At 48.6% G+C, this 15,538-nt stretch overlaps 1 protein-coding gene across 1 annotated transcript in view; it reads left to right on the forward strand.

The window, feature by feature from the left end:
* WIPI1 (WD repeat domain, phosphoinositide interacting 1) overlaps positions 1-15,538 on the forward strand; it is a 69,130-nt gene that overhangs the window by 52,003 nt on the left and 1,589 nt on the right. Inside the window, exons 8-10 of the mRNA XM_044296055.1 lie at positions 8,752-8,859; positions 14,530-14,691; positions 14,760-14,867. Of these exons, the coding sequence (XP_044151990.1) occupies positions 8,752-8,859; positions 14,530-14,691; positions 14,760-14,867 (378 nt within the window). The remainder of the gene's footprint in view (positions 1-8,751; positions 8,860-14,529; positions 14,692-14,759; positions 14,868-15,538) is intronic.

Here is a 15,538-nt window from a genome sequence, read left to right on the forward strand (position 1 = left end):
TATGAGTGTGTTGGCAATGGCAATGTTGGCATTCCCCAGATGATAAGGTCGTTGCTTCATTGTGAACAGACCAAAAGCGATCGGCTGGATAATTTTGCATAGAAAAAACATTAATTTTCTTTGTGATCATCTAAGGTGATCATTAAAGCCTACTAGGCCAACAATGGGCCCACACTGCAGAATCATTGTTTTCTGGGTCACTTAACTGAACTACCTCAGCACGACCATAGGCTTTGAAAAAACCCCATCGCCTGCAATCTCCCAAACGTGCGCACGAGCACTGTCATCACTACACCAAGATTGACGCATAGAGGAATAAAATTTATGTCATGAGTGTGTCAACTATTGACAACTCTTTGCGGTTGTCTAAAATCTATTCCATACACGTCCCCTGATAGGAATAGTACTACTTGTTACGTCCCCTATCAGGGGACGTGTATATGGCATTGATTTTAGGAACCGGGAGAATGAAAAAGATGCTTGGTCGGTCCTCCTACTTCCAATTTGGGTCACTGCGCGTGCAATCTAATGTGCCACCAGATATGAGTGGTGTGTTAGGGATTAAACTGATAAGAATAGTACTACTTAACACACCACTCATATCTGGTGGCACATTAGATTGTACGCGCAGTGACCCAAATTGGAAGTAGGAGGACCGACCAAGCATTTTTTTCCATCTCCCGGTTCCTAAAATCGATGCCATATACACGTCCCCTGATAGGAATAGTACTACTTGTTACGTCCCCTATCAGGGGACGTGTATATGGCATCGATTTTAGGAACCGGGAGATGGAAAAAGATGCTCAGTCGGTCCTCCTACTTCCAATTTGGGTCACTGCGCGTGCAATCTAATGTGCCACCAGATATGAATGGTGTGTTAAGTAGTACTATTCCTATCAGTTTAATCCCTAACACACCACTCATATCTGGTGGCACATTAGATTGGACGTGCAGTGACCCAAATTGGAAGTAGGAGGACCGACCAAGCATCTTTTTCCATCTCCCGGTTCCTAAAATCTATTCCATATACACGTCCCCTGATAGGGGACGTAACAGGGATTAAACTGATAGGAATAGTACTACTTAACACACCGCTCCTATCAGTTTAATCCCTGTTACGTCCCCTATCAGGGGACGTGTATATGGAATAGATTTTAGGAACCGGGAGATGGAAAAAGATGCTTGGTCGGTCCTCCTACTTCCAATTTGGGTCACTGCACGTCCAATCTAATGTGCCACCAGATATGAGTGGTGTGTTAGGGATTAAACTGATAGGAATAGTACTACTTAACACACCATTCATATCTGGTGGCACATTAGATTGCACGCGCAGTGACCCAAATTGGAAGTAGGAGGACCGACTGAGCATCTTTTTCCATCTCCCGGTTCCTAAAATCGATGCCATATACACGTCCCCTGATAGGAATAGTACTACTTGTTACGTCCCCTATCAGGGGACGTGTATATGGCATCGATTTTAGGAACCGGGAGATGGAAAAAAATGCTTGGTCGGTCCTCCTACTTCCAATTTGGGTCACTGCGCGTACAATCTAATGTGCCACCAGATATGAGTGGTGTGTTAAGTAGTACTATTCTTATCAGTTTAATCCCTAACACACCACTCATATCTGGTGGCACATTAGATTGCACGCGCAGTGACCCAAATTGGAAGTAGGAGGACCGACCAAGCATCTTTTTCATTCTCCCGGTTCCTAAAATCAATGCCATATACACGTCCCCTGATAGGAATAGTACTACTTAACACACCGCTCCTATCAGGGGACGTGTATATGGCATCGATCTTAGGAACCGGGAGATGGAAAAAGATGCTTGGTCGGTCCTCCTACTTCCAATTTGGGTCACTGCACGTCCAATCTAATGTGCCACCAGATAGGAATAGCACTACTTATCTGCTGGCACATTAGATTGTAAGCGCAGTGCCCCAAATTGGAAGTAGGAGGACCGACCAAGCATCTTTTTCCATCTCCCGTTTCCTAAAATTGATGCCATATACACGTCCCCTGATAGGAGCGGTGTGTTAAGTAGTACTATTCCTATCAGGGGACGTGTATATGGCATCGATTTTAGGAACCGGGAGATGGAAAAAGATGCTTGGTCGGTCCTCTTAATTCCAATTTGGGGCACTGCGCGTGCAATCTACTGTGCCACCAGATAGGAGCGGTGTGTTAAGTAGTACTATTCCTATCAGTTTAATCCCTAACACACCGCTCCTATCTGGTGGCACAGTAGATTCCACGCGCAGTGCCCCAAATTGGAATTAAGAGGACCGACCAAGCATCTTTTTCCATCTCCCGGTTCCTAAAATCGATTCCATATACACATCCCCTGATAGGGGACGTAACAGGGATTAAACTGATAGGAAAAGTACTACTTAACACACCTTATAATAACGCAGAGAGAGGCAACGCAGAGAGAGGAGTCTGAAAAAGAGGAGTCAGAGGAGGAAGGTGGCTTTGAGGAGGTGGAAGACCAACCTCAGCAGGCGTCCCAGGGGGCTTGTTGTCGCCTTTCGTGGACCCTTGGTGTTGTATGTGGCTGGTATCCAGCCTTGTGCAAATGGGGAGTTTGCGGTTGTGCAAATGGACTCTTTGCGGTGCGTTAAACGGGGAGTTTGTTCTGTCACTGTGAAGCGGGCGTAACCCTTACACTACCTGATTGATACCTGACATATTCCAAACAATTTAGGAATGTTAGGTGATTTATGTCCTTTATGGATTAAAACCAGACTCTGCGTCAAATATGTAATTTTCCATTGGAGTTTTGCAATGGATCCCCCCCCCGGCTTGCCACAGTTGTAACAACTTTTCCATCACTATTGTGGCCAGAAAGAGTCCCTGTGGGTTTTAAAATTCGCCTGCCTATTGAAGTCTATGGCGGTTCGCAAACAATTGTGGAAATTCGCTGTTCGCAAACGGAAAATTTTATGTTGGCGACATCTCTATCAACTACAGCTGCCGCCGGTCTGGCAACGCTGCAGCAGCACTTGAAATTACCAGCTCACCGACTGTTGTGCGAGGTGAGCACACGCTGGAACTCGACGTTCCACATGTTGGCCAGGCTTTGTGAGCAGCAGAGGGCAGTAGTGGAATACCAGCTGCAACATGGTCGTTGCCTTTCCAGTCAGCTTCCGCTCTTTACAAGCGACGAGTGGGCATGGATGTCTGACCTCTGTAAGGTTTTATGCAACTTTGAGGAATCAACACAGATGGTGAGAGGCGATAACGCTATTATCAGTGTAGCCATCCCACTTCTGTGTCTACTGAAACGCTCGCTGCCCACAATGAAGGAGGACGCTTTGCATATGGAAGAGGTGGAAATGGGGGAAGACCGTACACAGGGTGATAGCCAGACCACCCTCAGTTCATCTTCTCAGCGCAAATTGGATGATGAGGAGGAGCAGGAGACTGTTGCCTCCGCTACAGAGGGTAGTACCAATGGAAGTTTTATTCCATCTGTTCAGCGTGGATGGGTAGAAGAGGAGGAAGAGGATGAGGAGATTGAGAGTCATCCTCCTGATGAGGACAGCGAAGTCTTGCTTGTTGGTACTCTGGCACACATGGCTAACTTTATGTTAGGTTGCCTTTCCCGTGACCCTCGTATTATAGGCATTTTGGCCAACACAGATTACTGGTTGTTAACCCTTCTCGAGCCCCGCTACAAAGAGAACTTCTCATCTCGCATTCCTGTGGTGGAGAGGACTAGTAAAATGGTGCAGTACCAGAAGGTCCTTGTGGAAAATTGCTCCAAAAATTTCCATCTGACAATGCTGGCAGCAGAGTACGTAGTTTCTTGGCCAACCGAGGAGGGGAGACAAGGGGAATACACAGCAGTTCCAACAGAGGCAGGGCAAAACGCTCCAAGGCCTAGGACAGTTTCATGACACCCCGCCAGCAACCTCACCCTGATGCGCGGCCTAGTGTCACAAGGAGAGAAAAGTTTTGGAAGGTGGTGAAGGAGTACGTAGCAGACCATGTCAGCGCCCTCAATGATCCATCTGTTTCTTGCAACTATTGGGTGTCCAAGCTGGACACGTGTCACGAACTGGCGCGCTACGCCTTGGAGGTGCTGGCCTGCCCTGCCGCCAGTGTTTTGTCAGAGCGGGTATTTAGTGCTGCTGGGGGCATAATAACTGATAAGCGCATCCGCCTGTCAACTGAAAATGCTGGCAGGTTAACTCTTATCAAAATGAACAAGGCCTGGATTGCCCCTGACTTCTCTACTCCACCATAGGAAGGCGGCTGAACATAAAGGCACTTTACATGTGGCTTTATTGAATACACTGTATTCCCATGCACCCCTTCCACCACAATAAAGGGTATATGGTTGTCTTCCTTTTCTCATCCTCCTCCTCCATCATATCAACATGCTTATTAGGCTCCCCCCGCTCCTAATGTTTTAGACTGTCAGATCAGCAGCAGGCCCTTGCCTATAATTTTTTCCATGGTCAGATCAGCAGCAGGCCATCGCCCCTAATTTTTAGATGGTCAGATCAGCAGCAGGCCATCGCCCCTAATGTTTTAGACGGTCACCAGCAGGCCCTTGCTCCTAATGTTTTTGAGGGTCACCAGCAGGCCATCAATCATAATTTTTCAAGGCTGTGTATGATGCCCTCCTTTATGTGATTATAATGTGATTTATAATTTAGCTTCAGTCCATTTTCCTATTTTGTTATTTTGAAGATTTAAAAGATGCCCCTGGGACTCAGTCTTTTGCCCATGCGCAGCCTTCAGTGCCGTGCTCCTTCTTGCACTCCTTCACAGGTGTTGGTGCTGCAGGGACATCACGGAGGTGGTCCTCAGTCGCCAGGAACCTTTTCACCAGGTTGACAAGCTGGTCAGCAGTCTGGGGGTCCCCATGTCCAACCCCCATGTCCAACCCTCCTAGCACAAATAGCCAGTGTAACGCCCAAGCGAGCAAGGACCTCCGCTTTTAATTTGGCATAGTCCTGGACATGCTGCTCCCTGAGGTCATAGTAGGCCTTTTGCGGTTCACCTGACAAAGATCGCAAGGACCTCTGCCCATTCGACTACTGGCAGTCTCTCTTTCTCTGCCACTCTCTCAAACACAGTGGGGTAGGCCTTGATGTCGTCATCGGGCGTCAGGTTTTGCAAGGCCCGGTGAACAGCCCTCCTCATATTCACAGTCTCTGGGGAGCTTACCTCCAGTTGTTGGGCTGGAGCTACAACAGTCTCTCTTAGTGCAGCAAACTATTAGTTTCCTGCTGCCGGGCCTGGGCCTCCAGCTGAGCCTGCCGCTGTGCATGTAAGGCCTGGACATGTAACGCTTCTTCACGTCTCTTTTTATCCTCCCGATTGGCCTGCAAAAACAGCTTTATCATTTCCTCCATTGAACTTGATGAACTTTGCATAGCAGCTGCAGCTTTCACCCAGGACATAAAAGCACAAAACTGTCACGCTGTTGCCCTTAGCAACCAGTTGCCTGCATCCTCCACCAATTGTAAAGGATAATTTTCCAAGCATAGCGGCAATGACAGACCTCCTAAACAGCGGGGTTCAGAGTCCAAACAGGGCTTTTTTTGGGTCACTTCAGCAGAAAAGGTTATCATCCCAGTTATAGCGTCACTGGTTGAGGTTCCAGCACAAAAAAACACGGAAAACCAACAAAAATAAACACCTGCCCGTCTGGGCGCTAACTAATACACAGGCGATTCCTCTCTTAGATCACCTCTAAGTCCTGGTCACACCAGGGAATTCAGGCTTTACATTTCCTCATGGTCAGCCAGTTACCGAGCTCCAACCATGCAGGTCAGCTTCTCCGAGTGTATCTTTCCAGACTCAATTCCTCTTCCCAGACTGACCTTCTGAGATCTGCTTTATTCCCCAGTGACGATCCCAGCACACTACACCTGGAATCTGACGGGCTATAACGAATATCTGCTGTGGAATGAGGTGGACAGGGAGGTCTCACAGCCAAACTTGCATCTCAGTCCAAATAAAATTCAACCCATACAAACTTTAAACAAAAGAGTCCCAGCAAACTATCTCTGCTGAACCAAGTGCAGCTTTCTGGGTTTCAGCTGCACTTTACCGTACACTTCACCAAAATATATCTATATAGTGGTGAAGTGCACCATAGAGGTGTGGAGGGGTGTGTACACCCGTCTAGTTTAGTTGGGTGAGGTAAAGAAGATGTTGTGCTGCAGTGATGCCTAGCTTGCTGGGGATCTTCTCTGTAAGTTCTCTGGGCTGGAGACAGGTTGGTAGAGGGGAGTCTCCACTGCCGGTATTTGCCAGGCCTGATTGAGGGATAAAGAGACCCCTAGTGGATGAGTCTAGAGAGAAGCCTGAGCAGCTGCTGAACTGTATGGCTGTGGGAACTGGATTTCTCCCCCGGTGTGAACACTCACCTGTAGAGTCAGGAGCCACGTGATGTATTCCTTATCATGGGCAGGTTTGGGTTTATGTTTGGCCGGTGCTGTAGCTTCACCTAACCAAGTGAGGACATAACATGGATGTGTACGTGATGCTGAAGTGACCAAATAAAACACAGTTTTGACTTTAACCCCTGTTATCCGTGGAAATCTGTCATTGCCGACCTATTGAGAGACAGAGATCCCTACACTATATATATATATATATATATATATATATATATATATATATATATATATGTACCTAGAAGACCTGATGCTGTATACAGGTGTATATACTCTGTGTGTGTGTGTGTGTGTGTGTATATATATATATATATATATATGACCTGATGCTGTATACAGGTGTGTATGTGTGTGTGTGTGTGTGTGTGTGTGTGTGTATATATATATATATATATATATACATACACACACACACACACACAGTACAAACCAAAAGTTTGGACACACCTTCTCATTCAAAGAGTTTTCTTTATTTTCATGACTATTAAAATTGTATATTCACACTGAAGGCATCAAAACTATGAATTAACACATGTGGAATTATATACATAACAAAAAAGTGTGAAACAACTGAAAATATGTCATATTCTAGGTTCTTCAAAGTAGCCACCTTTTGCTTTGATTACTGCTTTGCACACTCTTGGCATTCTCTTGATGAGCTTCAAGAGGTAGTCACCTGAAATGGTCTTCACTTCACAGGTGTGCCCTGTCAGGTTTAATAAGTGGGATTTCTTGCCTTATAAATGGGGTTGGGACCATCAGTTGCGTTGTGGAGAAGTCAGGTGGATACACAGCTGATAGTCCTACTGAATAGACTGTTAGAATTTGTATTATGGCAAGAAAAAAGCAGCTAAGTAAAGAAAAACGAGTGGCCATCATTACTTTAAGAAATTAAGGTCAGTCAGTCTGAAAAATTGGGAAAACTTTGAAAGTGTCCCCAAGTGCAGTCACAAAAACCATCAAGCGCTACAAAGAAACTGGCTCACATGCGGACCCAGGAAAGGAAGACCAAGAGTCACCTCTGCTGCGGAGGATAAGTTCATCCGAGTCACCAGCCTCAGAAATTGCAGGTTAACAGCAGCTCAGATTAGAGACCAGGTCAATGCCACCCAGAGTTCTAGCAGCAGACACATCTCTAGGACAACTGTTAAGAGGAGACTGTGTGAATCAGGCCTTCATGGTAGAATATCTGCTAGGAAACCACTGCTAAGGACAGGCAACAAGCAGAAGAGACTTGTTTAGGCTAAAGAACACAAGGAATGGACATTAGACCAGTGGAAATCTGTGCTTTGGTCTGATGAGTCCAAATTTGAGATCTTTGGTTCCAACCACCGTGTCTTTGTGCGACGCAGAAAAGGTGAACGGATGGACTCTACATGCCTGGTTCCCACCGTGAAGCATGGAGGAGGAGGTGTGATGGTGTGGGGGTGCTTTGCTGGTGACACTGTTGGGGATTTATTCAAAATTGAAGGCATACTGAACCAGCATGGCTACCACAGCATCTTGCAGCGGCATGCTATTCCATCCGGTTTGCGTTTAGTTGGACCATCATTTATTTTTCAACAGGACAATGACCCCAAACACACCTCCAGGCTGTGTAAGGGCTAGTTGACCGTGAAGGAGAGTGATGGGGTGCTGCGCCAGATGACCTGGCCTCCACAGTCACCGGACCTGAACCCAATCGAGATGGTTTGGGGTGAGCTGGACCGCAGAGTGAAGGCAAAAGGGCCAACAAGTGCTAAGCATCTCTGGGAACTCCTTCAAGACTGTTGGAAGACCATTTCAGGTGACCACCTCTTGAAGCTCATCAAGAGAATGCCAAGAGTGTGCAAAGCAGTAATCAAAGCAAAAGGTGGCTACTTTGAAGAACCTAGAATATGATATATTTTCAGTTGTTTCACACCTTTTTGTTATGTATATAATTCCACATGTGTTAATTCATAGTTTTGATGCCTTCAGTGTGAATCTACAATTTTCATAGTCATGAAAATAAAGAAAACTCTTTGAATGAGAAGGTGTGTCCAAACTTTTGGTCTGTACTGTATATATTATATACACCTGCAGAGGACAGATCCCGGCCGGGTTCCTGGGCGCACAGGACGGATCCTGGCCGAGCTCCTAGGCGCAGAGGACAGATCCCGGCGATGTTCCTTGGTGGCCAGAGACTACAGTGCGTGGCTTCGTTTTCTACAAATCAAAAAAAAATAAAGAGTATTCAAACAAGGATGCCAAAAAATCTGGGAACCTGGGGGGTGAATACTTCTACACAGCTCTGCATGCTGCTGCTCTGGAAGCGACAAGACATTGCTGTCATTTCATCTCTTGTACTACAGATACGTTAACATCAGCTCCCTGGTATTCAGCATGGACTCTCAGTTCCTTTGTGTGTCCAGCAACACGGAGACCGTGCACATCTTCAAGCTGGAGCATGTACCAGAAAGGTGAGACCGAGGGATGCTACACGAGCCTCTTATCCCGATGAATGAGAAAACTGCAAGATGAGATGGAGTTGTAATCATTAGAGAGAACCACAGGGGGCAGTACTGGAGGGATCAGTTACTAGTGAAAACCACAGGGGGCAGTACTGGAGGGATCAGTTACTAACGAGGATCACAGGGGGCAGTACTGGAGGGATCAGTTACTAGTGAAAACCACAGGGGGCAGTACTGGAGGGATCACAGTTACTAGTGAAAACCACAGGGGGCAGTACTGGAGGGATCAGTTACTAGTGAAAACCACAGGGGGCAGTACTGGAGGGATCAGTTACTAGTGAAAACCACAGGGGGCAGTACTGGAGGGATCAGTTACTAGTGAGGATCACAGGGGGCAGTACTGGATCACAGTTACTAGTGAGAACCACAGGGGGCAGTACTGGAGGGATCAGTTACTAGTGAGGACCACAGGGGGCAGTACTGGAGGGATCAGTTACTAGTGAGGACCACAGGCGGCAGTACTGGAGGGATCAGTTACTAGTGAGGACTACAGGGGGCAGTACTGGATCACAGCTACTAGTGAGAACCTCAGGGGGCAGTACTGGAGGGATCAGTTACTAGTGAGGACCACAGGGGGCAGTACTGGAGGGATCACAGTTACTAGTGAGAACCACAGGGGGCAGTACTGGAGGGATCAGTTACTTGTGAGGACCACAGGGGGCAGTACTGGAGGGATCACATTTACTAGTGAGAACCACAGGGGGCAGTACTGGAGGGATCACAGTTACTAGTGAGAACCACAGGGGGCAGTACTGGAGGGATCAGTTACTAGTGAGGACCACAGGGGGCAGTACTGGAGGGATCACAGTTACTAGTGAGAACCTCAGGGGGCAGTACTGGAGGGATCAGTTACTAGTGAGGACCACAGGGGGCAGTACTGGAGGGATCACAGTTACTAGTGAGAACCACAGGGGGCAGTACTGGAGGGATCAGTTACTAGTGAGGACCACAGGGGGCAGTACTGGAGGGATCACATTTACTAGTGAGAACCACAGGGGGCAGTACTGGAGGGATCACAGTTACTAGTGAGGACCACAGGGGGCAGTACTGGAGGGATCAGTTACTAGTGAGGACCACAGGGGGCAGTACTGGAGGGATCAGTTACTAGTGAGGACCACAGGGGGCAGTACTGGAGGGATCACATTTACTAGTGAGAACCACAGGGGGCAGTACTGGAGGGATCAGTTACTAGTGAAAACCACAGGGGGCAGTACTGGAGGGATCACAGTTACTAGTGAGGACCACAGGGGGCAGTACTGGATCACAGTTACTAGTGAGGACCACAGGGGGCAGTACTGGATCACAGTTACTAGTGAGGACCACAGGGGCAGTATTGGAGGGATCACAGTTACTAGTGAGGACCAGAGGGAGCAGTACCGGAGGCATCTGTTACTAGTGAGGACCACAGGGGGCAGTATTAGAGGTATCAGTTCCTAATGAGGACCACAGGGAGCAGTACTGGAGGGATCAGTTACTAGTGAGGACCACGGGGCAGTACTGGAAGGATCAGTTACTAGTGAGGACCACAGGGGGCAGTATTAGAGGGATCACAGTTACTAGTGAGGACCACAGGGGGCAGTACTGGATCACAGTTACTAGTGAGGACCACAGGGAGCAGTACTGGAGGGATCAGTTACTAGTGAGGACCACAGGGGGCAGTACTGGAAGAATCAGTTACTAGTGAGGACCACAGGGGGCAGTACTGGAGGGATCAGTTACTAGTGAGGACCACGGGGCAGTACTGGAAGGATCAGTTACTAGTGAGGACCACAGGGAGCAGTATTAGAGGGATCACAGTTACTAGTGAGGACCACAGGGGGCAGTATTGGAGGGATCAGTTACTAGTGAGAGTAGAAGCAAATGGGTCCTGGTCCACGCTTCTCCCTGCAAACACGTAGCCACTTGTGCACGCAGGAAAAGATGTGTTTATCACAGGCGGACGCCCTGTTCCTCGCTCCACGCTGCCCAGCGAAGTCTCATACACTCCAGCACCTTCAAAGAAACGCCAACATAGTGCAGCATCCACGGTACTTTTAAATGAAAACCTATTTATTGTACTCGCAAACAAGCACTTGATATCAGCATAAAATATTAGTCAGTCCGCTGTCCGCCCGACCCGGGTCTCACCCAATGGCTTTGCGGATGCTGCACTATGTTGGCGTTTCTTTGAAGGTGCTGGAGTGTATGAGATTTCGCTGGGCAGCGTGGAGCGATGAACAGGGCGTCCGCCTGTGATAAACACATTTTTTCCTGTGCGCACAAGTGGCTACGTGTTTGCAGGGAGAAGCGCGGACCAGAACCTATTTTCTTTTACTATTACATACAGGAGAGAGGACCGGCTCCTGTCATCTGGACTGCTGCTATTATTAACAAACTTCTGGGGTATACACGGACTACAGTGTCTACTGTTGCTTTGTTTTTATAGTTACTAGTGAGGCCACAGGGGGCAGTACTGGAGGGATCAGTTACTAGTGAAAACCACAGGGGGCAGTACTGGAGGGATCAGTTACTAGTGAGGATCACAGGGGGCAGTACTGGATCACAGTTACTAGTGAGAACCACAGGGGGCAGTACTGGAGGGATCAGTTACTAGTGAGGACCACAGGGGGCAGTACTGGAGGGATCAGTTACTAGTGAGGACCACAGGCGGCAGTACTGGAGGGATCAGTTACTAGTGAGGACTACAGGGGGCAGTACTGGATCACAGTTACTAGTGAGAACCACAGGGGGCAGTACTGGAGGGATCAGTTACTAGTGAGGACCACAGGGGGCAGTACTGGAGGGATCACAGTTACTAGTGAGAACCACAGGGGGCAGTACTGGAGGGATCAGTTACTAGTGAGGACCACAGGGGGCAGTACTGGAGGGATCACATTTACTAGTGAGAACCACAGGGGGCAGTACTGGAGGGATCACAGTTACTAGTGAGAACCACAGGGGGCAGTACTGGAGGGATCAGTTACTAGTGAGGACCACAGGGGGCAGTACTGGAGGGATCACAGTTACTAGTGAGAACCTCAGGGGGCAGTACTGGAGGGATCAGTTACTAGTGAGGACCACAGGGGGCAGTACTGGAGGGATCACAGTTACTAGTGAGAACCACAGGGGGCAGTACTGGAGGGATCAGTTACTAGTGAGGACCACAGGGGGCAGTACTGGAGGGATCACATTTACTAGTGAGAACCACAGGGGGCAGTACTGGAGGGATCACAGTTACTAGTGAGAACCACAGGGGGCAGTACTGGAGGGATCAGTTACTAGTGAGGACCACAGGGGTCAGTACTGGAGGGATCAGTTACTAGTGAGGACCACAGGGGGCAGTACTGGAGGGATCACATTTACTAGTGAGAACCACAGGGGGCAGTACTGGAGGGATCAGTTACTAGTGAAGACCACAGGGGTCAGTACTGGAGGGATCACAGCTACTAGTGAGGACCACAGGGGTCAGTACTGGATCACAGCTACTAGTGAGGACCACAGGGGTCAGTACTGGATCACAGCTACTAGTGAGGACCACAGGGGCAGTACTGGAGGGATCACAGCTACTAGTGAGGACCACAGGGGTCAGTACTGGATCACAGCTACTAGTGAGGACCACAGGGGTCAGTACTGGATCACAGCTACTAGTGAGGACCACAGGGGCAGTACTGGATCACAGTTACTAGTGAGGACCAGAGGGAGCAGTACCGGAGGCATCTGTTACTAGTGAGGACCACAGGGGGCAGTATTAGAGGTATCAGTTCCTAATGAGGACCACAGGGAGCAGTACTGGAGGGATCAGTTACTAGTGAGGACCACGGGGCAGTACTGGAAGGATCAGTTACTAGTGAGGACCACAGGGGGCAGTATTAGAGGGATCACAGTTACTAGTGAGGACCACAGGGGGCAGTACTGGAAGAATCAGTTACTAGTGAGGACCACAGGGGGCAGTATTGGAGGGATCACAGTTACTAGTGAGGACCACAGGGGGCAGTATTGGAGGGATCAGTTACTAGTGAGAGTAGAAGCAAATGGGTCCTGGTCCACGCTTCTCCCTGCAAACACGTAGCCACTTGTGCACGCAGGAAAAGATGTGTTTATCACAGGCAGACGCCCTGTTCCTCGCTCCACCCTGCCCAGCGACATCTCATACACTCCAGCACCTTCAAAGAAACGCCAACATAGTGCAGCATCCACGGTACTTTTAAATGAAAACCTATTTATTGTACTCGCAAACAAGCACTTGATATCAGCATAAAATATTAGTCAGTCCGCTGTCCGCCCGACCCGGGTCTCACCCAATGGCTTTGCGGATGCTGCACTATGTTGGCGTTTCTTTGAAGGTGCTGGAGTGTATGAGATTTCGCTGGGCAGCGTGGAGCGAGGAACAGGGCGTCTGCCTGTGATAAACACATTTTTTCCTGTGCGCACAAGTGGCTACGTGTTTGCAGGGAGAAGCGTGGACCAGAACCTATTTTCTTTTACTATTACATACAGGAGAGAGGACCGGCTCCTGTCATCTGGACTGCTGCTATTATTAACAAACTTCTGGGGTATACACGGACTACAGTGTCTACTGTTGCTTTGTTTTTATAGTTACTAGTGAGGCCACAGGGGGCAGTACTGGAGGGATCAGTTACTAGTGAAAACCACAGGGGGCAGTACTGGAGGGATCACAGTTACTAGTGAGGACCACAGGTGGCAGTACTGGAGGGATCAGTTACTAGTGAGGACCACAGGGGGCAGTACTGGAGGGATCAGTTACTAGTGAGGATCACAGGGGGCAGTACTGGAGGGATCAGTTACTAGTGAGAACCACAGGGGGCAGTACTGGAGGGATCAGTTACTAGTGAGGACCAGAGGGAGCAGTACCGGAGGGATCAGTTACTAGTGAGGACCACAGGGGGCAGTACTGGAGGGATATGTTACTAGTGAGGCCACAGGGGGCAGTACTGGAGGGATATGTTACTAGTGAGGCCACAGGGGGCAGTACTGGAGGGATCAGTTACTAGTGAGGACCACAGGGGGCAGTACTGGAGGGATCAGTTACTAATGAGGACCACAGGGGGCAGTACTGGATCACAGTTACTAATGAGGACCACAGGGGGCAGTACTGGAGGGATCAGTTAATAGTGAGGACCACAGGGTGCAGTACTGGAGGGATCAGTTACTAGTGAGTACCACAGGGGGCAGTACTGGAGGGATCAGTTACTATTGAGGACTACAGAGGGCAGTATTGGAGGGGTCAGTTACTAGTGAAGACCACAGGGGCAGTACTGGAGGGATCAGTTACTAGTGAGGACCATAGGGGGCAGTACTGGAGGGATCAGTTACTAGTGAGGACCACAGGGGGCAGTACTGGAGGGATCAGTTACTAGTGAGGACCACAGGGGGCAGTACTGGAGGGATCAGTTACTAGTGAAGACCACAGGGGCAGTACAAGGGTTGGTAAACTGCTATTGTCCTTGTGTTCATTTCATACGCCTTTGATCAGGTTGCAGTTCCTCTTGGTCACCAGCAGATGGCTGTTTGGTCACTGTTGCTTCCGTTGATGTGACTTGTAGAACGCAGTCTGTGCTTGGGAACGGTCCTGGGATCTGCGGCTCAGTTGACTATTATATTGCTATATTGCCCCCATAGATCAGAGGAAAACTCCTCTTGGAGCGGCTATATGGGAAAGATGTTCATGGCTGCCTCAACCTACCTCCCAGCTCAGGTGTCAGACATGATGAACCAGGACCGCGCCTTCGCCACTGTCCGTCTCAGCTTCTCTGGGCACAAAAATGCGTGTACTCTGGTGACGTAAGTGCATTAACCCCTGGACGCCTCTTCTCTGATGTCAGATACCGACACAATTCCTCTGCTTTCAGGATACAGAAACTGCCACGGCTCCTGGTGTCCTCTTCCAGTGGCCTTCTCTACATCTATAACCTGGATCCACAAGATGGTGGCGAGTGTGTTTTAATAAGGAAGCACAGGTAAGTATGACCATGGACATCCCAGTGCTCCTTGGTTCCGCTGATGTTTATCAGTATTCTAGATGTCACAAGACCCAGGCTTGTAAGACTTCCTCCTGAGTTACATCATATATAGACTGGTTAGCACTTTCCTCCTCAGTCATATCTAGATTGGTCAGAGGACTCTTACTCCCCTGGGTCATTTCTAGACTGGTTAGCGGGCTCCTTCGCCCCAGGTCATATCTAGACTGGTTAGAAGGCATCTCCTTCCCAGGTCACATCAAGACTGGTTGGAAGGTTCCTCCTCCCCAGGTAAAATCTAGATTGGTTAGCAGGCTCCTCCCCAAGTGATATCTAAACTGGTTAGCAGGCTCCTCCCCAAGTGATATCTAGACTTGTTAGAACGCTTTTTACCTGGGTCATAGATGGGTTAGAAAGCTTTTCTTCCTTCCTGGGTCATATCTAGACAGGTTAGAGGTCTCTTTCTCCTCCTGGGTCATATCTAGGTGGGTTAGAATGCAGCTCCTCCTTAGTCACATCTAGACTGTTTTGGAGGTTCCTCCCCTGGTCATATCTAGACTGGTTAGAAGGATCTTCCCCTGGGTCATATCTAGACTGGTTAGAAGACTTCTTCTTTTTGGGTCTTATCTAGACTAGATAGAAGGCTCTTCCATATCCTGAGCCATATCGAG

The sequence above is a fragment of the Bufo gargarizans genome, chromosome 6, assembly GCF_014858855.1.
Source record: "Bufo gargarizans isolate SCDJY-AF-19 chromosome 6, ASM1485885v1, whole genome shotgun sequence".
Lineage (NCBI taxonomy): Eukaryota > Metazoa > Chordata > Amphibia > Anura > Bufonidae > Bufo > Bufo gargarizans.